This window comes from Sturnus vulgaris, chromosome 5 (assembly GCF_052056855.1).
Source record: "Sturnus vulgaris isolate bStuVul1 chromosome 5, bStuVul1.hap1, whole genome shotgun sequence".
NCBI classification, from domain to species: domain Eukaryota; kingdom Metazoa; phylum Chordata; class Aves; order Passeriformes; family Sturnidae; genus Sturnus; species Sturnus vulgaris.
In genome coordinates this window covers 65,870,186-65,893,086 of record NC_142247.1, presented here as the reverse complement: position 1 = coordinate 65,893,086, position 22,901 = coordinate 65,870,186, and the positions used below count along the sequence as shown (strand labels likewise).

General features: G+C 37.1%; 1 protein-coding gene across 1 annotated transcript in view; it reads left to right on the top strand.

The window, feature by feature from the left end:
• Positions 1-18,242: 18,242 nt before the first annotated feature.
• SEMA3E (semaphorin 3E) overlaps positions 18,243-22,901 on the top strand; it is a 129,529-nt gene continuing 124,870 nt past the window's right edge. Inside the window, exon 1 of the mRNA XM_014884319.2 lies at positions 18,243-19,039. Coding sequence (XP_014739805.1) covers positions 18,925-19,039 — 115 coding nt within the window. The 5' untranslated portion in view covers positions 18,243-18,924. The remainder of the gene's footprint in view (positions 19,040-22,901) is intronic.

Below are 22,901 nucleotides of genomic sequence, written 5' to 3'. Positions count from 1 at the left end.
AAATACCTGGAGAAGAGAAGGTCTGACATCAAACTCTGCATAAATCTCAGCTTGATAAATATGGGTATGTTCCTAGAAAAAGACAAACTTAAGAAATGTCAGACCCTGTTACAGGTCTCCGATGAGAATGTCATTCATAAATACCTTAAGTGTCATTAACTCATATAGTCTGACCTTCTGAAAAAATCAGAGTACATCTAATTCAAGTGAAACTCTATATAAAATAAATCCAGCTTTTCCTGCAGGAAAGCATATAATTCCATGTGATTACAGACCAGTTTTCAAAATTTGATCAGTTTTATTTTGAGGATTTAGAAGTGGGGAACACAATGCCCCCTCCTAGATTGCAACATGGTTACATTAAGAAGGAATAGGAGTCTTAGTTTCATTAATTTTTTTGGATCCTCACTTTGTATTTCACAGCAAGATTAAAGTACTACTGATATTTTTAGTCCCATTTTATAAAGGGTTAATAACAGCTTCAGAAAACTATTAATAAACAGCATAATACACATTTATGTGCATTCATTTCCATCTTGTTTTGACTCATTGCCCATGATGATATTAAAGAAATACCACAAGCATTACTGACAACTTTGGAAGTATCAGAGCAAACGCTGTGATTCTCTCTCCTTGCATGAGTAGCATTTGGTTCAATATTCACAGTAGAGGCTGAAGAACTGAAGCAATCATACAGCGGGACAATTTCAGGATCTGTGGTTTTTAACATAAACTATGTGTATCAATGAATGCCATTTCAGGCTCTCTTTATTTGGATTTTGTTTAAAATGGATGAATGACTTTAAGCAGACTGAGTATCACCTGTATCCAGGAATAGTCTCAGAAAAATTAATGGGACTAATTATGAACTAAGGATCTAATTTAGGTCAGGGCGAGGTGACATAGTTTGATACTTATTTGGCCAGATTTATTGGGCAATATATTTTTGGATCCTTTTTTTTTTTTAAGTAAAAAATTTTCTGTGAAGACTACAAAAATTAGTCTTTAAGAGCGATCAACAGACCAGAATTGCCTGTGATCTCATAGCCAACTAAAATCATCAATATATTCAAAATAAATATAAAGATCTTTCTTGCCAGTACTCAATTGATCTTTTATCTTCTTCTGCTCTCTGAAACATCTTTTTCCTGATCTTAACAGAATATGGAAGTATCCGTGCATTTGAGCTATCAGAGAATGCACTATAAAGCAAAAGCAATTTTAATCTTTTGGATATAAGTAACATAGATAAGATTACAGGTTTCTGATTGATTTTTCCTCCTTATTATGAGATTATAGACATCAAGTATTGTTGCTGTTGTTTGTTGTTGTTGTTGCCATCAGGGTTGGTAATTCTCATCAAACAAGGCACAAGGGATAATATTCTGTGAAAAGCTACTCCATGTTTCCCAATCGGTTTCTTGAACCTTCCTCTGGATTACCTGGTTCTCTCCACCACAGAGGAAAAAATTCTGGGCTTGGCAACTGTGATTCACCATGACAGTTGTACTTTAGGAAGCATATTAATCATTAAAAAAAGCTCCAATGATCTTTTACAGCCACGCTCTTTCATTCTCTAGAAGTACATTAAGCCTATATAAACTCAGTATGCTGCTCAATCATTTTATTAGACTATTTGTTAGTAGTTGGATCAGAATTACATCCCTACATCCTCAAGGGGCACTAATGTGATTTTGTCTTTGCCTATCTATTTCATTAAAAGCTCACTTCTCACTTCCATGCCTGAAACAAACGATCTGGCTGACCCGAGTAGTTCAGCCATACTCTGGCACATTCTACTTCACTATGAGTAATCTAAAGAGCTGAAAGAAAATCTAACAAACGTCATTACAGAGTATACAGATCCTATTACTTTCCATTTCTATCCACTACACTGGTACCTATGTTCACCTCACACAAAATATTTTCCTATTTTCTGAGCAGCCACCTATAACATCTATACATAGAAGTGAGACCATCACTTAGGCTGTTGCTTCTAAGTCAAGAAGTGCTTATTCACCAAGGGAGGAAGAAATACCTTGACAAATCAAGACTCCTCTGAATACCCAATTTTCCCCAGGTGCTAAGAGATATTGCTTCTCCTGCTTTTCCCTGTTCCCTGCTTAGCAACTCTGCAAATTTCCTGGGAGGCTGGTTCAGGAGGTGGGGAGGGAATCTACATTATAGAGGAAATGATCTCTCTATTGGCAAGATCTGCTTGAAACCACCCTGCTTTTCTGGTGAAGATTAAAATGCCAGCTCAAACAGAGAAAGGGAAGGCAACAGGGTATTGCTGTTAGTATTTGATGCAGCATAAAAAGCAAAGAACTGATCAAAGTTAAATGACGTCGATAAAGCGGAAACAGGAAATGTTGTCACTAAATAAATAGCACAATGTCATTTGTATAATTAAAAAAGGGTAACATATTCCATGTAACTCTAAATATATTTTTTTAAATTAATAAAATATTGGACTATGATTTCATATAAAAGTCAAGATAGAACTCATGCAGACCAAAAATCTAAGCTAAAAGTCATGGTCCAGAAAGACAGACATGAAACTAAGTATTCTGTTTCCAAAGGTCTTCAACATGAAAGTTGAGAAATCTTTAAGAGCCATGTGGAAAATTTCTGTCTGTTTGGAAACTCATGTTTTCAACTTTCTATGCATGGAAATGATCAGAAATAAAGGAAAGCTGTATATTTTTTACTATAAGCAGCTCTGTTCCAAAACCAAGAAAACCCCCTATTTTTGAACTTTTTTTCATAGCCTGTTTTTCAGACATTTCTTATTAATGTTGTGCCTAATTCCTGAGTAGAATGTACCTTCTTTGGCATGGTATAAAATAAGAGCACGTACAGGATTATCACAAAATCACATTTGCAAGACATGCAGCTGCTCACTGCAGACTGTGTGAAAAGGACACAGCTTTGCCAAGCAGAGCTCTTGCTGCTTCCAGCAGGCACTGTGAAATCCCTCTACCTCCACAGCAAAGGAGCTTTCAAAACTCCTACCAACTCAGCCACTGGGGCTGGCAGACTGTCCCTAGAAAATAGCCCAGCACCAGATAATTTGGAGAATTTAGGCCCCAACTGGTTATTGTGCTCTTTATATAAAAGATCTTCCCATGTGGCAGTTTCTCATACCAAAAAAAATTGTAAATATAATGTTAACTCAGGTACAGATTTTTAATTTTTTTAGTTACTTTTCATTTTTAAATGGTCTAGCCACGAATTTAGGAAAAAGTGTGCTTCATATCTGCAAATGAAGTAACAGATTGTGAAAACATTTTTTTTTTTCTTTTTAATTAGAAATCAGGCATTTGAAACATGAAATTTTATGTGCAAGTCCGTAAACTTTGATGGATTATTGTTTAAAGGGTCTGTATTTTGTCTCCTCACTGTTTAAATGCTTTACAATTTCTATCAATGTCTAGCTTAAGTTGAATAAATATTTAATCTAAATACAAGTAATTCTCAGCCAAAGAGTGAGAGTCTCCAATTTTGGAAACAAAATCCGTGGCAAATAAAAAGCAATATCATCAATAAAAAAGTTGGATTAGTTTGACTCTAGAATTTATTTGCTTTCATTTTTTACTCTATATTTATCAGAAAGTGGTTTGGTTTTCTGTGGAAATGAATTTAAAGGAAGACACAGAAGTCCTGTGCTGTATTAAATTGTCTTTTTCCCTTAGTTATTCTCTCATTCAATGGGGTTTTATTACAATTATTATTTTGCTATATCTACACGATTTTAAATCTTGTACCTGCAATAAGGTTCAAAATTTAATAGAAAATGGCTCAAAGTCAGATTTGTCATATGATTTGTACAAAACTGAAAATATGAAGGAGTGAGAGGCTGGGATCAAACCTTAGGATCATACTTTCCTTGGCTTATAGAAGATGATGGGAGAAGAAGACACAATTTTATGTCAATACATTTGATATCTTGGGCATTCTGGATATAACTGAGTGCAAATCTAATATCTACTGGTATTTCAGCATTTGAGGTTGGTGTCTATAATATTAGTTCACACTCAGGTGTGCCATAACATATGTTCTGTCAGGCAGTTGAAAAAGGAGAGGAAGGGAGGAGAGAAAAATGACCTTTTCAGGTTGTTCAGACTCGCACAGGAAGCCAGCGAAGCAGAACCACATCAGACTTGCTGGACTCTGTCACAATTTATCACTGCTCTAGTGCAAACTTCACCCATTTTCTAACGCTGTAAAACCAGAAATCCACTCAATAGAAAAAGTCTTTTAGATAAAGAGTACTGAGAGACATAACTTACTGAGATTTCTCCTGTAACCATTTTTTTAAAGGAAAAGCAACTTACTTTCTTACTGAAGCAAGCAACTTTCTTACTGAATATGATGTTAGGTTTACCACCTCTAGCAAAAAACCAACACATTTTAATTTTCTGGTTCACTTACAATGTTACTGAACTTTTTATGCTTCTGCACAGTATGAGCATGGTCTCTACTTGATAATTAATAACATCCGCCTCCCTTACATGACAAATGTTGTTCCTTAAATGGAAGTTTTTCCTTTCTACAAGTTTTGCATGAGTCTTTTAGGAAAAGTTTTCAAATGCTTAGTTTTGTGCAATTTTTTTCAAGTTTCAAACATGTATGAGAGCAAGTTATCTTAGCTTTTGAATCTGAAAGAGCATGGTTTATTTAAAATTCAACCTGCTTCCCTTGTGGATTCTTAAGCAGAGAATATATGAATAAGAAGAATTAGTCTTAACAGTATGATGTGTAAAGTATTTTGAAGTATAAAATGTATGCATTTTTATAAAATGATTGACTGTCCAAAAGGTGTTTGCATTCCAGACTTGATATGTTTAGACTCCATAAATATTCAAAGAAATATCTTTGCAGTATACTTTTGACATGCAAAGTAACATCTCAGTTTTTAATTACAGGGAAACTCAGACATGAAGAAATTAAATGACCTCACCGAAATCCACAAAAGCAGAGAAAGGAATTGAATCTGGAACTTTTGAATGTTAATGATTTGGTTTCATTTGCAGAATTAATCCTTTAATGTGTTGCTGTTCAGTATCTTTCATTTGACATTCCTGCAGTTTTTTTGGCTCCAAATATAGCAGGTTTAGAAAGCAGAAAGAAGCTGTGTATTCATTTCAGCAATTGTGAAATGAAGCAGCAGGCTTGCTATTATTCAAGTGAATTCCATCTTTCTAGACCTTGAAAATTACTTTTTTCACCAGACAATAAAATAACAAAATAGATGTCCATGAGCCATGGTGCTGTGTCATGGATGCTGATTGGAAGCAATGTGCTAGCAATTAGGAATCACATTTTCTGTTGAACAACACGATACATATAGTCAGTATTTTAGGGAGACTTACTGCATTCTTCATCAACCTAAGCAATCCAGGTAGATTTCATCTCAGCTAAATTTAGCTGCTTAAATAAGTTCAGGCAGTCAGAAGTCCTACAGAGCATTCATATCCAAAATTTCACTACAGTGTATAAGGTAGAAATAACAAATAAGAAGCTACGTGAGAAAGAGATATGTTGTCACTGCATGGAGCAAAGAGACAAAAAAATGAAAAGACAAATAGAAAGATCTAAGACATATTTGGTTTTGTATGTGTTAGTTCCATTTAAGAGGTAGTTATTAAAAAAACTTGCTTCCCTGGAGAAAAAGACTGTTAAGCAGTTATCCTCTGAGAATTATGTAGCTGTTGTTCTGTCTATCTACCTGTTTATATGTGTTCTTTTCTTGTTCTCCAATATAGAAACAAACTTTACAAATAAAATCCTTTTTCTAACTTTTGATTTCAAATTTTATGATTATTTAACTTTAGAAATTATCCATATGAATAAAAATTACAAAAAAGGAAGAAATTGATGACTAAGGACTGAAGGAGACTAAAATGCATGCCTAAAAGCAACTTGTGGATCACAAAAAGCAAATTATTATTAATTACTTTGAATATTTCACATTTTAATTTTATTACGTTTTTATGAGGCAGGAATTTAATCCAAAATATCCAGTGAGATTTAGAATTCCATTTTGCTACCTGGTGATATTAAAAATATTACCCTTAATAGAAGGAACTCAGACATGAAATGTTATGTGCTATTTATAAGATGGAAAGAAGTGAGGAATTCCAACCCCAAAAAAGTTGCATTTTCAGGCAATTTGGTCAATGGTCAGCATTCTAAACGTTACTATGAGCCTTTACAGTAGACTAAAGTTCAGGAAATGTAAATGAGCTCTTGCTACCAAGGAGTCAATCAAATCTGTATGGCTGTGAAAACCCCACAGGGATGAAGGGCAGTCTGAGCTAAGGAGGAGATACAAATTAAAACCAGTTTTCAAAACTGTTACTGATTATAATTTTTTAATTCTTTCCAAATGCTTTGCATTCTCTATCTTCCAAGTAACACAGAACGAACGTACACATTTATGAAGAATATAGTTCCAAAATTAATACAGTCTACAGAATATAATTTCTGATTTGAATTCACAACTTTCAGAGTACCAGCAGTTGTAGGGATTTGTTCCAGGCCAAATCCTGTCCAGAACATTAGCAGCTACAGCAGGCTAATTTCTAGTTTTATTGACCAGTGGTTAGTGTGACATGTCTGGGCTGAGTCTCATTTTCAGCAACATTTAATGCCCTAAAATGAACGCGTCATCTTGTCAGCTACAGTGAAAAAAAGGACAAATATAGACTCGATTGCACACAATCGTGTAGTTCTTGTGAACAAGGTTGATGGTGTTTGGATTTTTCTTTCATCAGTACTGACGTACACTTCAGCACCAAAATGTATGATGCCTCCCTCTCTCTCTGTGTGTGTGCTGCTGCTTCTAAAATTAACTGCAGGTACATAAGTCAAACAGAACTGATCACTTCTTCCACTGCTGTGGCCATGGAGGCAAAGCTGAACAGGTCCACAGACATGAACCACCTGTGTCCATCCTCTCATTGGGACCTTAATACTATTATCTAAGCATTTAATACCACCTGCTCTCAGCTCCTTTGAAACCTTCTCTTGTAGTTTCACCTTCCATTTAGGATGTTTTCACATCCTATCCTAAAAACACAATTACCTGAAATGACATTCCTCAATTTCACTGTGCACCAATTCCATCACTCTGTGTTGGCTCCTCTTTGGCATATAGCTTGCAAATTCTTTTTGGCACCAAGGCACTCTCCTTCTTTTCTTTTCTTTGTCCAAAGGAATGTAGGCCACTTTCTAGTGAATTCTATATGTACTTCTTGTTTCTTTCAAACAGAGCAGTCCTCTTCACAACTATTAATTTCTCAACAAAAAATAGGAAAAAAAAAACCAAAAAACCAAAACAAAACAAAAAAAGACTGGGAAATGTGATGATAGTGAATTATTGCTCAGTGAAAGACATTTTTCAGATCATGGGTTTTGGGAGTCCAGGTTGTGAGTCTTCTACAGAAATTATAAGAAAATAATCGTAAGATCCTGAGACATTAAAATCTGGGAAAAAATACGGAAACCTTTACCCTAAGACAAATTCCTGAGAATATCTCTGGAAAGAGCCAGTTCAGTGACACAAGCTTAAAATTAAGACTTTCCAAAAGTTAAGTGCCAGTGAAAGACATCTGTGAGCATGCAATTTTATTTTTAGGGAGATAATTTAAAGATATTTTAAAAACAGAATATTAGCTGTGGAAAATTACTGGCCCTTGAACTGAAATAAATAAAATATGACCTCCAGTACCAAATAATTCCTCCCATCTTACAGCTATTCAAACATAGAAGTCAATTGGTCATTTGTTGGGTGTTCAGCCCACAGAGAAATAAGCTCCCAGCTATGGCTGATCAAGATTTATGTGTTTATAAATATATAATTTTAGTTGGCAGGCTCTCTTGATCAAGCACACCCCTTTTTTAAAAGAAAATGGCATATTTCCATAAAAGTGACAAGTAATAGTAATCTTTCTCAGACAGGCTTCCATTTTGCTGAGTGTTTCCGTCTGAGGGGTTGAACATGGGAACTGTGTGCTGGATCTGGGGAGGTCCTGTGAAAAGTGCTATGTGAATAACTGTACTTCAGTACTTGAAAAGTGAAAAAGTGGTTTTGATACTTTAAAAACGAAAATTAAGTTTCAAGTGGAATAGAACGCAAAATTCTTTTTATCTGTCTCAGTGGAAAAAAAAATTATTTTCCTGAATGAAAGATTACATCCATAGTGAATCTCAGAGTAAAGGTCCAAGCAGATCTTTGTCAGATAATCCTTTTGTTTGAGGTGAAAATGTAAAAATATTGGGCCACAGATCAACTTGATGCACTGGCATATTGAAGAAAAATAACAAACAAAAAACCAAGAGGAGTTCAGATTTATGAATTTAAATAAAATGTTGACATAATTTACAGTTGGATCTCTCAGCTGTGGATATCTAATCACTGATGTAGTGGATTAGGACAGGAATGATACATATTCTTGCTTTAAAAGTTTAATGAGCCTAATCACTTCCTAGATTTTTTCCATGAAAATAGTTGTATCTGAAATCGTTCAATGAATTCAATATGATTTGCCAGCAGACAGCAGTCACTGGGATCAGTTTTTATAACATTAACGTGAATTCCAGCTTAATTTTGGAATAGCTGTAGTTTGATACCATGGACTGGTGCCCAGCAACAGCAGGAGCATGTTGGGTGCAGTACTCAGATGTATCTTCCAGTTTAGTTTCATCCCAAAGGAATCCACTTTGTATCTTCTCCCATTCCTGTACACTGCAACCCGGGATGTGGTGTGTGAATCAGAAAATTCACTCCAAAAACATAGTCTCAATCAGAGCTAAGTGTCCATGTGGACAGATGCACACTGAGCCTACCCTCCTGTTTCTCCCCAGGTAACGTTAGCTCCTTTCCTTCTATAACATTTACTTTTTTTATTCATAACCATCACTTTAATACAGGCTACAGGTGAATCTTCTCAAACTTGAGCATGCCTTGACCTTGAGACCAGAAATTACCTATAGTAAGTGTTTAGTCACTAAGTAACTCACCTGATGACATGCAATTGCAGAAACTTTATTTTGTTTCATAACATTGCCAAACTAGTGAACTGTAACACAGCCCTCAAGTATTATTAGACAATTCGAAACTAGTGAAACACAAAGGATGATAATCACACCTCAGGACCTCAGGATTCCAGGAAAACCTTTGGTCCACACTTTATGTAAGTGGATGTGACCAATCTGCTCTATAGTTTGTTATCCCTAAGCTGTATGGACACAGGTTCTTGTAGCCAGTAAACATCCCCCAGTTCCCTTAGCACTGGAGACATAATTCCAAATCCCACTTCCAGTCCTGGCCTCCCTTTGCTTGCCCTCAATCTCTGGAACTGGTTCTGCTCAACTAACACCTTCGTTTTTCACTTTGGACCATTTTTTTTAATGTACACATGCAAAATTTGGGTCTTTATCTGGAATTAGTTTCCTGAAAATTATCATCTGTTTTGGGGAAATTCCCAAGAAAAGGATAAACAGGTTTAAAACTAAAAATTATGTTGTTCTTTTCTAACACTGGGAACAAAATTTTTCTGTTTCATTTCTTATTTTTATGTTACTAAAAAAATCCAGGATTTTGAAGCCCAACTCAGCAAATCATTGAACATTAACTTGAAGCACATGAAAGCCACTGTTAAAATCAGTGGAACTGTTTGTAGTCAGAAGGGAAAATCTGTTGCCTTGGATTATTGGAACAGAAAAAATTTATTTTATTTATAGTCTTTTCATTTTTTCACAAATAATACTGCAACTAACTTGATTCAACCCCAAACATTTTGTTTTGTGAATTTAAGGCATAAAATAGTGGTCTTGTATGAATGTTAATAGAATATTCTATTAATATACTTCTCACCAACAGTAATAATTTCAGGATATTTGGTGTTCTTAGCTGTCCCTATTAATAGAAATTGAATCAAGTCATTTCACACAACCAGAGAATCAGGCCATCCTGTTTCTGGCCTTTCTGATGATGCAATAATTTGGCTCTGAATCCATAGGAAAATTTAACTGAAGGAGTAAGAGCTACACAGAGTGCAGGAGTGATACATAGGAACCAAAATGAGAGGGTTCCACATTTTACAGAGCACTTCTATATTCCAGATGATTCCACAAATAATATTTTAATTATTGTTATTTTTAAAACTTTATCATAGCAGCTACTATGGTAGTTATGCTGAGCATTAACCTAACACAGCAACACCAGACTGTACAACTTGCTGCATTGTAAATCAGGGATTCCCCCAGGCAGCCATAATTTGTCTGTCCTTCTGGTTTTGTCTACTTTAACTTTTCTATTTTAAGGACTACACATGTGCTTTCTGTTAGAGTAGGGAAGTCATAGCAGACTAAACTACAGTCTATGGTGACTTTGCCTTTTAGGTCGTGCCCTTCCTTGGTCTTAGAGGAAGATGGTCACATATAAAAACAAATTATGATTCAGAGAATCCCTACAGAGACATTAACCAGAGAAATGTGGTTTTCACTGTGCCTTCACCCAATGTACTATGTCCCTGTAAAAATAGTCTTGTTCTGGTCTAATTAATTGGTTCTCTAAACCTTGCCTTGCCCACTACATACAAAGTGGTTTTGTAAATTCAAAGGAGACACGGTCCTGAGCCACAACATTTATAAGATCATGGCATCCAGGGATGGAAAACAACTAATACATCATCCGGTACACCTCCCCAGCAGGGCAGGGTAGCCTAGTTAAAAATGCCTCAAATAACATGGCTTTGACCACATCCCGAGCCAGCCAGTCCACTGCCTCATTCACCCTGCTGCTCTGAAGCTGCCCTTGATTTCCTTGGTAGCTTGTTTCACAGCTCCAGCCTCTAAGTTTGAATTCAGCTCTGCTATGGAAAGGGAGCAAACCTCCCTTGCCTGAGGACAGCCTTTCACACACAGAAAATTGCTCACCTCCTGTTTATGCTTTTATCTCATTACTGCTCTTTTGAATTGGGGGAATTTGTCTAGATGAAGTTTCTGTATCAGAGCCTCAGGATTTGATTTTTGATGGTTTTCTCACATCTTGAAATACTATTGCACTTTCCCTGCACAATTATAGCACTGGATTTCTGAGTAGTTCTTCTAATGACTGAAACCATAGGTTTTGCTACTGGAACAATGTAATATGATTATGAAGAGGGCAGTATCTCAGCAGATGAGAGTAGTATTTGAACAGCCTTAATAATGATATAAATGAACCTGAACAGGTAGACAACATATTTCCCTGAGATAAATTATTCACTTACCTAGTTTTCAAATGGACTGAAACTCCTCTTTCACTTCCTCAGGGTTGTAATTTAAAGGATTTACTTAATGCTGTTTGATACCCTGTCCAGGGATTTCTTGAAAGCTGAAGTTGTTGGCTCTTCAAAAAAGAAAATTTATTAAAGCCCTTGGTTTCAGGGTTTTTTTGTTTCCTTTTTTCTCTTTTTCTTTAAGTGAATGTGTTGGTGGTTCAAATAAATATTTGTCTAGACAGATGCCAAAAGCGAAATCCAATGATAAAGACTTCTTCATTATAATAATAATAATAATAAGCAGATTAAAAAAATAATTTGTGGTGTAAAGAACACCCAAGTTCTGAATGAAGAGCCAGATCTTTTTGTTTCAGGTACCACACAGCAAAGTGCAGTCAGTCAGTCAGAGCAGAAGTTCCCTCACACAGAGCGTGGGTGCAGGGAGGGTGTGTGCGTACAGTAAAGTGGTTGGAAACACAGCAATGGATTTTGTGGTTTTCTCCTTTGAAAACTATCATCTGGTTAATGCTGGGATTTCTGAAGACCTCAAGGGAAACAGATTTTTCAGTTCTCACCACACTGGGGGCTCTTTTCTTGGAGAGGTTTTGTACAGTCTGAAAGGTTTGAGAACTCCTTCCCAAAGCTGCCCACGGCTGCAGTGAGATCAGCCACGGCTCACCAGGAGCTGCTGCAAAACACTGGGGATTTGTGTGCTCAGCATCCCAGCACCTGGGTGTCAGCTGCCTGACAGCTGTACAGGGATTCAAAGCAGGATATATACCTAGGAACATCTCTAAGCCAAGGGGAGAATTAATGCTTCAACCACTGTGACACAGAAGTGTATCCGCTAAGCTTCTTTGTGTGCTGAAGCTGAATAAGGACAGCTCACTTCCAAGCACACTCTCTGTTAAATGCCAAAATGATTTCTTTAGATTTACTTCACCTTTCCCTCAGGTTTTGGACCCACGTTGCTGTCACAAGAAATCTAATATATTCCTGAAAGCAGATTATGTCCCACTGCTGCAAATGCCATAGCATGTACCAGCTCTCTGTGTTTGGGATCTGTCGTGGCATACATCTTCCACTACTAGGAGTAAAAATGCAAACTAAGTTTAGCCCAGAACTCGTGTCCAAAACTGATGATGTAATCATCTTGCTCAAACAGGAATGTGGAATCTTTTAGTGGGCAATAAAACTGGTATTGATTTTTAAATATTCTGCATCAAAATGCATTTGTAGCTCTAAAACCTGCAATTGATTTGTAGTAAAAATGGTTCATTTTTTAACAAATGCTTTTCATTTCACCTTAAGATGATAATTGCATTAAATGATGGTCATAGGCTTCAGACAGAAAAGGTGTTTATTATAATTTTGCATGTCTGATCGTGGAAAGATATTGTCTACAACTGTCTTCAACAGTGGGCAAATTACTTATTCTTCTGTAGAGAAATTAATAGCTAAGAACTGAGGCCCCTAAATGGCACCTTTAAGCCATAAAACAGAATCCTTTCTTAACTAGCTATTTTTTTATTGTTTTGCCTCCTTTTTAAGTAATGAAGAACCAAGAAAAAATCAACTGGAAGAAAAATCATGTAAAGGGAGAACTAAACAGAATTTACATTGATAATTTGGGACAAAAAAGGGCATCATTAATTTTTAATAAAATATATCCCTCATTCTGAGTTAATAGGAAATATCTAATTAATATTAGACTTTTAACGATTACATTTTTATTTCCTGCTCAGTGATCAGGATAGGAAATATGTCATGCCATATTTCATCTTCAACTAACAGCTAACTGTTTCATTTATTTTTTTCTTTTGAGAGACTTCAGTAATTATTTAGTAGCAAAAATATCATCAAAACTACATTCCTCTAGAGAAATCAGTAATTTGATTTTCATCCATAACTAACCGTACAGATTGCTGTGACCCATGCATTAATCGTAAGTCAGGCACATGGAGTTGATTTCAGGAATAAGATACACTGATATGCCTGGTTTTTTAGTCCAACCTATATATGTTAAGAAGCCTGAATTTGAAAAAATAAATATTTATTCCTGTTTTTTATAGGTTAGCCAAAATATCCACTCTATGTCTCAAGCAGTATTGACATTCACCTGTAATTACACATAGAAATGATGTGACTGCAAACACTAATGTTCCAAGGACAGCATGTTTCTATATTTACCTGTCAAAACCCTGTGCTTCTGGAGCTGAGGGATGTAATTTAATTGAGACTCTTTTTCTTCTTCCAGAGCATTAATTTATCATGTAATTTTGTGGCTAGTTTGAAGTACAGGTTCATGTTCAGTCAAAATCCTTTGCTTAATGAATATTGTCTAAATTTGATCTTGGATCAAAGAGAATGCACTGTGTATAAAACAAGAGAAATAACACTTCCCCGTCCTGGAGACATCCCATACAAACACTTCTAGTTTCACACAAGGTTAGGGTCCAATTCTCCATGACAAAAGCAAAGAGCTAAAACACTTCTAGTCGGAAAATTCCACAGAAGATCAAGTCTTATTATTATTTACTGCTATTTCCTTGCAACAAGCCAAGATCTGGCAGCATTCTTCTGCTATCAGTTAGCATATCCTCCTGAGGGTCACTGGTCAGTGGGGTCACTGAAGTGGTGGTGGTTCTGCTCCTTTTTCACTGAGATTCCAGAGAATATTATTGAGTGACTACTCACCTGTAGGATCAGCTTTTTTGCTTTCTTGTTGTGTCTTGTCAGCGCTCTTAACAAATGTGTCCACGGAATTTTTATGGGTTGACTGGGAGCTGGGATGCTGCAGTACCTGACTCAGTTTGGTGTGACCATTTCTCCCAGTACAGCTCACATGGGGGAGTCAGTGGCCAGTTTGCAATGGAGACTGGAGCAGACATGAATTCCCACCTCAGAGGCAGAGATAAGGCAGAGGTAACACTTACATGATGTATTATAGATCTTTCCTTCAAATCCTACCTCTGTTGTAAGAATTTTTGTAAGACAAAATTTGAAAGTCATCATGTCAATATGAACTGAAATGCCCAGTAGACAAGTAGTGGCATAAGAAAGATTTACAGATGAAGCACTGTAAAATAAGTTGTTATTTAAGTGCCTTTTAAATCTTTTTGTATTAAATAAATGAAGATATCATTACCTGTGTGATCCATCTACTGCAAGTACTGTACTAATGCAAATACAGGTACCATTAAATTTGGTGAAGGCCACACAATTCCTTTTGGGGTGGCTCACCTTCTTTAGATCTGCAACCATAGTCAGACAGACAGAAAGAAAGAAAGGATTCCTGCTTTAGTTCAGTGTATTGTCATCAGAAGAAGGAAGCAGTTTTGTAAATTTTAAACCTGGTTTCCAGTTATGGTTACGGCAAATCTTGGACCACCCCAGCTTTAAATTTTCTAAACATTTCATTTTGCTTTATGGTTATAATGTTTAGAATTTGTTACTAGTTCTAGTAGCTGCAGATCTACTTATTTATGTCGGGCTCCTGTGTTTACATTTCTCTATCAGTTAAACCAGTTCACACAATATGTCAGAAGTATTTTGTGTTAGAGTTCTTAGATTTTTTTTTTAGAGGCTCAACAATTTCGTTACGATTCCTCTGGATTTGCAGCAGCTGTAGCAAATCAAACTATGGTTCACAGATTTCACATAGCAACTCACAATTAATTTTTAGTTCTTTTAATGGACTTCTTTATTGTACATAAAGACTGCATATGAACACAGAAACCTTCTTTTCCCCCATTTAAAAAAACTTATCATCTTCCTCTGTAGGATAGTGTAATTATAGGGATTCTACACTGTCAATCAAATATAAAGTTTCCATTTGAATTTTGAAATACTCTACTTACAGGCATGTTTTCAGGCATTTTTTTCCCTTATCTGTCAGCATTTACTTAAATGGCAATTATAGTACTGAAACAAACTCAGGTTTGACAGAGATCTGTAGTATTTGCCTTATTAAACAGAAAATAAGGAGTAAACCCACCTTGTTTACTCTTCAGAGACCCTTGTACTGCACTACATGAGAGCTCCATAGCCCTGGGGCTTTGTGTTTGTACTGATCTAAGACTGAATCCTAATATTTGAACATCTGTGTTGCCATCCTTCTACCTACTCTTTAAAACAGAATAGGAAAAAGTCTAACCCCTTGGGGCAAGACTGTGTACCTATTAAATTGAAAAGATGCTGAGGTATAGAGCTTGACTGCCTTGCCTGAGGCCACACATTTCTCTTGGGTTGAAATTGTGTGTACCTTTCCACCACTTGCTTTGCTACAAAACTTGTTGTGTAAGGCTGTAAAGGCTTGCAATCCTCACACAGCAATTTGCAAATTATAAAGAGAGGATTTACCCTATGAGAACACAAACTTAGGGGGGAAAAAAAATCTATCTCCTGCATGCACTGATATCTGAATTTTCCTTTTCTATTGTTAGGCTATTTTCCAGTGCAGGAATCTTTCCCCATGCCCAACAGCCATTCCCAGATTTCTTGCTGACAGCCAAAGCCTGAACATTGAGCAGCATCTCCAGCTTCTGCCTCTGTGCCTTTGCCCCAGCCCTTCCCTCGGCAGGCAGGGAAGGAGCCTGAGGCACCCACACAGCCCACCCTGCTTGGGAATCAGATTTCAGACAAAAAAGCTTTGTCCTTGGGCACAAATATGAAAATCAGCTTGTTTGGGTATTTCTGACTCCTCTGTAGTTCCAGCCCTGGGTCACGTTATGTTTGTGAGAGCCAAGGGATGTGTAATGGCTGGGATTTGTGAGGTTAGAAATGCAAGTGAGTGCATGTGAGCTCAGGTTGGTGGGGAATTGCCCTTATTTGTATGTGTGTATTTGTTTGAATAGACCTGCTGCACCCTACATCTTATCTAAATACAAAACAAGGCCCATGGCTTCCAGCAGCTCCTTTCCCCAGCTGGAAAATCAGAACAGAACTTTAATGTCGGAGAAATTGTTTTGAATTTGCCACTCTAACCTTTTTGGTACCATCTCAGGATAACCAAAGTGTACCTGTTCAGTCTGTTAAGTATCTCAAATGCCAGCTGAAGCCCAGGAAAATTAATAAAAACCACCAAATAGCAGCTTGGAGAGGAGTTCTAGAGAGAGGTAAGATTTGAGATTTTGCACTAATATTTGCTTTACTCACTGAATATGGTTTTAGCTTTCTAGTGTGAGCGCGCATTTGGATTTTTGTGTCCTTTTTGATACTATATATCATAAATAAGAAGAAGTATTAAATTTTACACAATGAGATTTTTCAAAGAAAAAATTCCATTTGGACTACCTCAGAATCAGAAATGTTTACATTTTGTAGGTGTATGATGACAGAGAATGAGTCTGAGAAATGCCTTAATTGTATGTTTGTGGGGTGGTTTTGATTTACATTTTTTTTAAAGAAAAATGCAAATATTTCAGTAAGAACTCACAGTATCACAACCAAAGAGGTCTTCACTAACTTTAACAGGCACCAGATCATGCAGCTTTACAGCAGAACTTAATGGCCAAAGGCACAACACCTGTATGCCTCAGTACTCCAGAAAGGTGTCAGTAATAACAATCCCATCAGGTGGATACAAACTCATCTCTGCTGAGGTCTGGCTTGGAGGCAGAGTCTGCATTGCCTTCTCAACTGACAATATCTCGAGTCCTCATGCTGAGCTACTGCCAGACAGCTGGCACATCAGCATAAAATCCTCTGCAACCTGCAATTGTGTGCAAGAATTGGAGCAAATAGCTGTGTGATTTAGCTTGTGCTCCTGTGGTTCAGCTGCTGCTGGCACAGCTTCCAGCTGATTCAAAGCAAGTCCAGGTATGTGTACATGACCTGCTCTTGGAGAACTAACAGGTAGACATGACCTGCTCCCTGCCCCTGATTATACAGAAGCCTCCAGGAGTCCTTGGGCACTCTGTTGATTTACTTCTGTCCTTTCACCAAAGCTGCATTATTTTTTCTCTGTCCTAGTAGTTCATATATTTTATTCTTCTTGAACAGATCTGTCCTCTCCCATCCATGTATCCTGCTATTACATTTATTAGCATTTCATTATATTATTGTTCTGGGTTCTTTTCAGTTTGCTGGCATACAGACATGTCTTATTAAATCTTTCTCTCCAGATATTATTATCTCTGGTTGCCTACCAATTTTTCGAGTGCATTATTGTCAAATGCATATATTAGTTTTCGTTTTCTTTTCTTTGTGATTCTTTTTCTGTTAAAAAACAGTGAGAAGTATAAAGACTTAACATGACTTTAATGCTTCATCCTATTTAAAAAGTGTCATTGTTAATATCTAAAATGCACCTTGCATAAACCTGAATGATTATATGCATGAGATCTTAATTACAGAGAACTTTATTCCTTAATTAATGTATTCCAGACATCTGTAGTTTTGATGTATAAAAACCTAGTTCTTGCCATGGGTATATTTTTAAGTCACACATGTAAAAAAGGAGATTAAGTTAGTGGTGTAAGAGGTAGCTGCTTGGCACTTTTAAATCTGATGCTGTTAATCATCACAGTGCTTTCATCAGGCTTTTATATTTTTTTTAATACTGCCCAATCCTATAGGCATCTAGTCAGATAAATAAATAATTTTATTGACATATGTAGATGATAGTAACCTTAGTTCCAGACTCAGAGACATTTAAAATGTGAAGGGGAGAAGCTACTGTGTAAAAGCACATAAGGGGGAAAAATTGTAAAAAGCAGATCCTTTTTCTTTAAAGTGAGAAAGTGTATACAACTAGAATCTTTTTACCCCCATCCACTTAAGAGCATGCTGTTCAACGGCACTAAGTGATAATGTACCTAAATGGTTAATGCAAGGGTTGATCCTCCTCTAAACTGAGATGGAACAGAAGCTGAAATGACTTTTGGAAAGGGAGGGGCAGGAGGAATTCTGCCCCTTCTCCAGGCGCTTTACCCCGTGAAACCACAAAGCAATCGAGGAATGGGAGCCCGGCACGTGTGTTAAACGCTCCTGGAAGCAGGCAGTGCTGAGCATTGCCCAAACCCTCCCTGAACTTTCCCAGTGAATACAGCAGCCTGACAGCCCGGCTTCCCGCTGCGTGGATCTGCAACTCCAGCAGGGAATGGCACTTCTTGGTTTTAATTAGCAAAGGTGAAAGGTGAATTAAAGCTAGCTGTTTGGCAAGTCAGAGCAAGGGGCTCAGTTCTGAGGAGCACCAAGGAGGAGGGTGCTTTCTCCTTTTTTCCGTTTTTTTTTTTTGGTTTTTTTTTTTTTTTCCTCCCTCCCTCCTTCTTTGAATGAATTGCCTTGCAGGAGGGACTGAAAATACAGCTTCTTCCTGAATCCACTGGCAGAGTTATAAAGACAGCTCAAGACACAACACTGCAGAGTAACGCCTTGGAATGTCCTTGCACTTTATAAACAATTGTCCTAGGGAGGGAATATTTTTACATGACATTTGCACAGCTTGACAAGTGGCTAGCTGGGACTGTGCGCTGCTCTGATGAACGCCGAATTTCCCACAGAGACACCCCACAAACTGACCAAAGAGAGAGAATTAACTGCACTGGCAAACTAGAAGTGGAAGTTGGAGCCTTAAAAACAGCTCACCAAAACAACAAACAAACAGCAGCAGCTCAGTGAAGAGAACAAGAAATTTATCCTGGGCAGGATGGCATCTGCTCAGGACCTTCTAATCCTGGCACTCTATGGCTTGTTACTAGAGTCACCAGCTGGATGTCACACAGCAGATACGAGGCAACCAAGGTTACGTCTGTCACATAAAGGTAGGTCAGTGTGTCAGCTTTTTAAAGACTTTATACTCTGCAAGTTCACTGACTTCACCGAATGTATTGCATCAGGGTTAAATTATGGTCCTTTGATAGAGTTATATATTCCTGTTCAGAAATCTTGTGAATTGTTTCCTTGTACTAAACTGCATCTTAAGATTAAGTTTACTGAATTCTGGAAGACTTAAGGTACTTGGAGTCATGATTTTAGACTGCTGAAATATTCTTGAACCTGAAAGGGTGTTAGATTTGCATGTCATTCTCTCTTAGTCTCCATGCTGCAAGAAGGCTGCCAGCTCTCTTAATGAGAAGGAAAGAAATGGAGAAGATAACCTGAAATTATTGCTGAATAAATGTACATCATGTAACTCTTGAACAATTAAATGTCTGTTTCGCTTTTAGAATTCTATCTGTCTACAAATATAGCTAAGGCAAAAGGACTGAATTCCTGTGCAACCATATGATTCATTTTCTAAACTAGCAAGTGTCATCACACTATAATTAAAATGAGTACCTGCCAATGTAAGTCTGTTTGCTGTTTGACTGAGTTACCTAAAGAAAAAATGTTATTTTTTCTGACATGTTTATGTAGAATACTTATAACTTTTATTTTTGCTTAAAATTATTTAAGCCTCAATTACCTGAAGGCAGAACCATTCTTCCTTAGCTCCTTCAGTGTCTCTGTACTGTCCTGGATTGCATGTGATTTAAACTCTTCCCTATGATTTGGGTTTAATCCTGTATATATATATAAAAATACCTGTGCATAGCCACAGCATTTCAGTTCTCTGCAGCAGGACATACATTTATAGATTATATACTTAGACAGGTATGACAGATGATCATTGCAATAAGAGAAAAGAATGTAATTGTGCAAGATAAACTTATTGGCCAATCAGTAATGATTGGATATTACCTCTTAAGCACAGATGAAAAGAAAATTCTTTTTTGCTGATATAGTTGGGAATGAGCAAATTCCAATTTACTCAAGAACATTTCAATGGTTATACAAGTGATAACTAAGCTGCACCAGTGTGAAGTACATTAGAATACCTATTTTAAGAATGGCTAAGATTTAAGAGCTCCATGTGTATATAGCTTTACTCTAAACAAGGCTTAATTGTGTTTTATATAGCAAGCTAAATTACCAATTATAAGGAAGGAGAAGCTGAATAGGATAATTGGTCTAAAAGTCTTGTAGGAAGCTATAAGAAATGGAGTTTGCTTTTACAGGGCAGTGAAATGTTTTAGAGAAAAGTATTTTTCATGAAAAGCTGTCTTGTAGGTAAACAATTAATTGCTCTGAATGAAATAAATTATATGACCCCTTTTGACATATAAATCACTTTTCTTTTAACCTATGGTTTCAGAATACAGTAGGAATGAGTGCCAAATGCTAATTGTATAATCCTTTCTCATCTCTTACTGTTGAAAATATGCATTTGAATATTGATTTATTTCTAGATCTAACTGCTTGGGCTATAATTATTATTGATATTTGTTTGCTTCTGGTGGGGTAAGGGAGATGAGAAAAGCACAGTAAATGAGACAAATAGACCTGGTGTTATGTTGGTTCAGGACTTTGGCTTAGCTGACAGTTTTGGCATACTCCCCACTATGGTGCTGTGACTATTAACTACTTCTCTGCTCACTTGTAGTATTTGCTTTCTGATGATTGGCATTAGTGTACATTTCACTGCATACTACTTCTCGTTTCAGCAATGAGCCAGTAATTTGGCCATAACACATCATAACTGTGATATCTTCAAAGACATCTTAAAACATCCATTTCTCACAGAGGGCCAAACCTTACCTGCCTGATGGCAGTTCCCTCAGATCTAGAAAGATCCGTCCTCATGAATTCCCTACCACGGTCACACGCATCACTATCTTATATTTCACCTTGTACAATACCCTCTCACATTTTTCACATTTAGGAAATGTGACTGATTTTCAAGCACTGTTGCAGTCAGGGAGTGCCTGACCATACATCCCCAACCAAGGGTTGGAAATGGCATACTTGCCTTCCACCCTGGGAACAGCTACTGCAGCCCTCCCAGCCAGAAGAATGTAGCGACCAAGCATGAAGACAATGAGCAAATGTCACTGCTGTCCTCACTAATTAAACAGGAACAGCAGGAGGGACCCTCATCTTAATTGCATTGCTCCAGAGGAAGGCTGCTGTGGGTACCAGGGAGGTGTGGGGTGGTTTCAAAGAGATGGCCATGTACCCTCTGTATGAAGGTGCTTCAGCCTGTCCTGTGAGTTGCTGTTCTGGTACAGAAGATGAAGCCCAGATGTGTAAATTTTCACTGTGGAGTAGCTGCAGCCTCAGATAAAAATTTCACTGCAAAAATCCTGCAATGTGGAAGTCAGCAGACCTGCTAACTGCCTGCCTTTGGAACTGCAAATGTTGGTGGCTAATTGGGGTTCAGGCCCTTGCAAGATAGGCTAGTGCTGGCTGGAAAGTTAAAAGCTTCTGTGATGAGTATGATGAGGTTATGGACATCAGAATTTTTGTTATGGCAGGATATTTAAGACCAGTCTTAAATAAAGTCTTGTTTCCTTAGAGTCAAGAGAATGCTTGCACAAATGAGAGAGTCTTCCTTGACTTTTTTAATATATTTACAAATTATCACTTTTAAAATGGTGCTCAATGAAAGTGAGTTAGTGGTCTGACAGTGAATGAGAATCTTTTGCTCTCACAGCAAACCAGAGCTTCACCTGCAGTGCACACGTGTCTCCAAACCCACAGCAACAAGATCAGGTCCTAACCCTTGCAGAGGGGTCGCCTGATGGATGGGAATACCAGAATCCCCCTGCCAATTAAGGGGTGTATTGTGCAACCCCTGTTTGACTCCATGGCCATTTACTCTGCTTCAGTGGGAGTTAATGAAAGTCCTGCATTCATGAGCTACTGTTAAAGCTGTCAAGTCAATGCAAACTGTAATGGTGATTTTTGCTAAAGTAGATGATGGTCTTTATTCACAGTAAACTCAAATGTGAATTTTGCCACTTCTTTATCAGATGAGAATTGATTTCATAACCACCTAGCAGTCATTTTATGATTCTAAGGTCGTTCTTAGTAAGTTGAGATAGGTTTATATCCAGAATTTGAAGGTGTTTTCCTTAAACCATTATCTTGTAGAAAATTTACACTGCAATTAGTATTTCTTCTGGTATTAACATTATGATTGCACTAAAGGTCCTAAAGGTCAGTGTTTGAAAATGACCAATCAAGATCTATGTACTCAAATAGCTTCATGTTGATTTTTAGAGATAAAAATGTGTTATAGCTTGTTAATACTAGAGAGAAATAGAGTTCTGCATTATTAAGTTATAGGCTGACAAGTTAATTTAAAAATCATTAGCTCATTTTACATACAGTACAGACTCTGGCTAATGAGGTGTTAATGGAAGCCAAGCTTCAGACCCTGTTTTTTATAGGCTGCTGGTTAAATTCTTTCCCAGTATCCCACAGTCTGAGTTCTTGCAATGGGAAATATATAATTAAGGTGAAATCAGCACACACTGCGTGTTAAAAAGAAACTATTTACATTACAGATTGAAATGGATTGGGTTTCCAGAGTACAGGAGGGATATATTTTTATAAGCCTAACAGAACTACACTGGAAGCATGTGAGCCTGAAAGGCCCATGAAGGATGTAATTGTATAATTCAAGCATTATGCATGGTTTTCTTTGTATTTCTAATTGGTTTGGGGATTTTCTTCCTTTCCTAGTTCATAAATATGGTGAAGAACAAAGGTAATACAGTATGAAAATGAGATGTTGAGCATTTAGAGTGGTCTGTGCAATTTTGTTGCTGCAATGGGGTCTGGTGCAGCTACGTGCAGCAA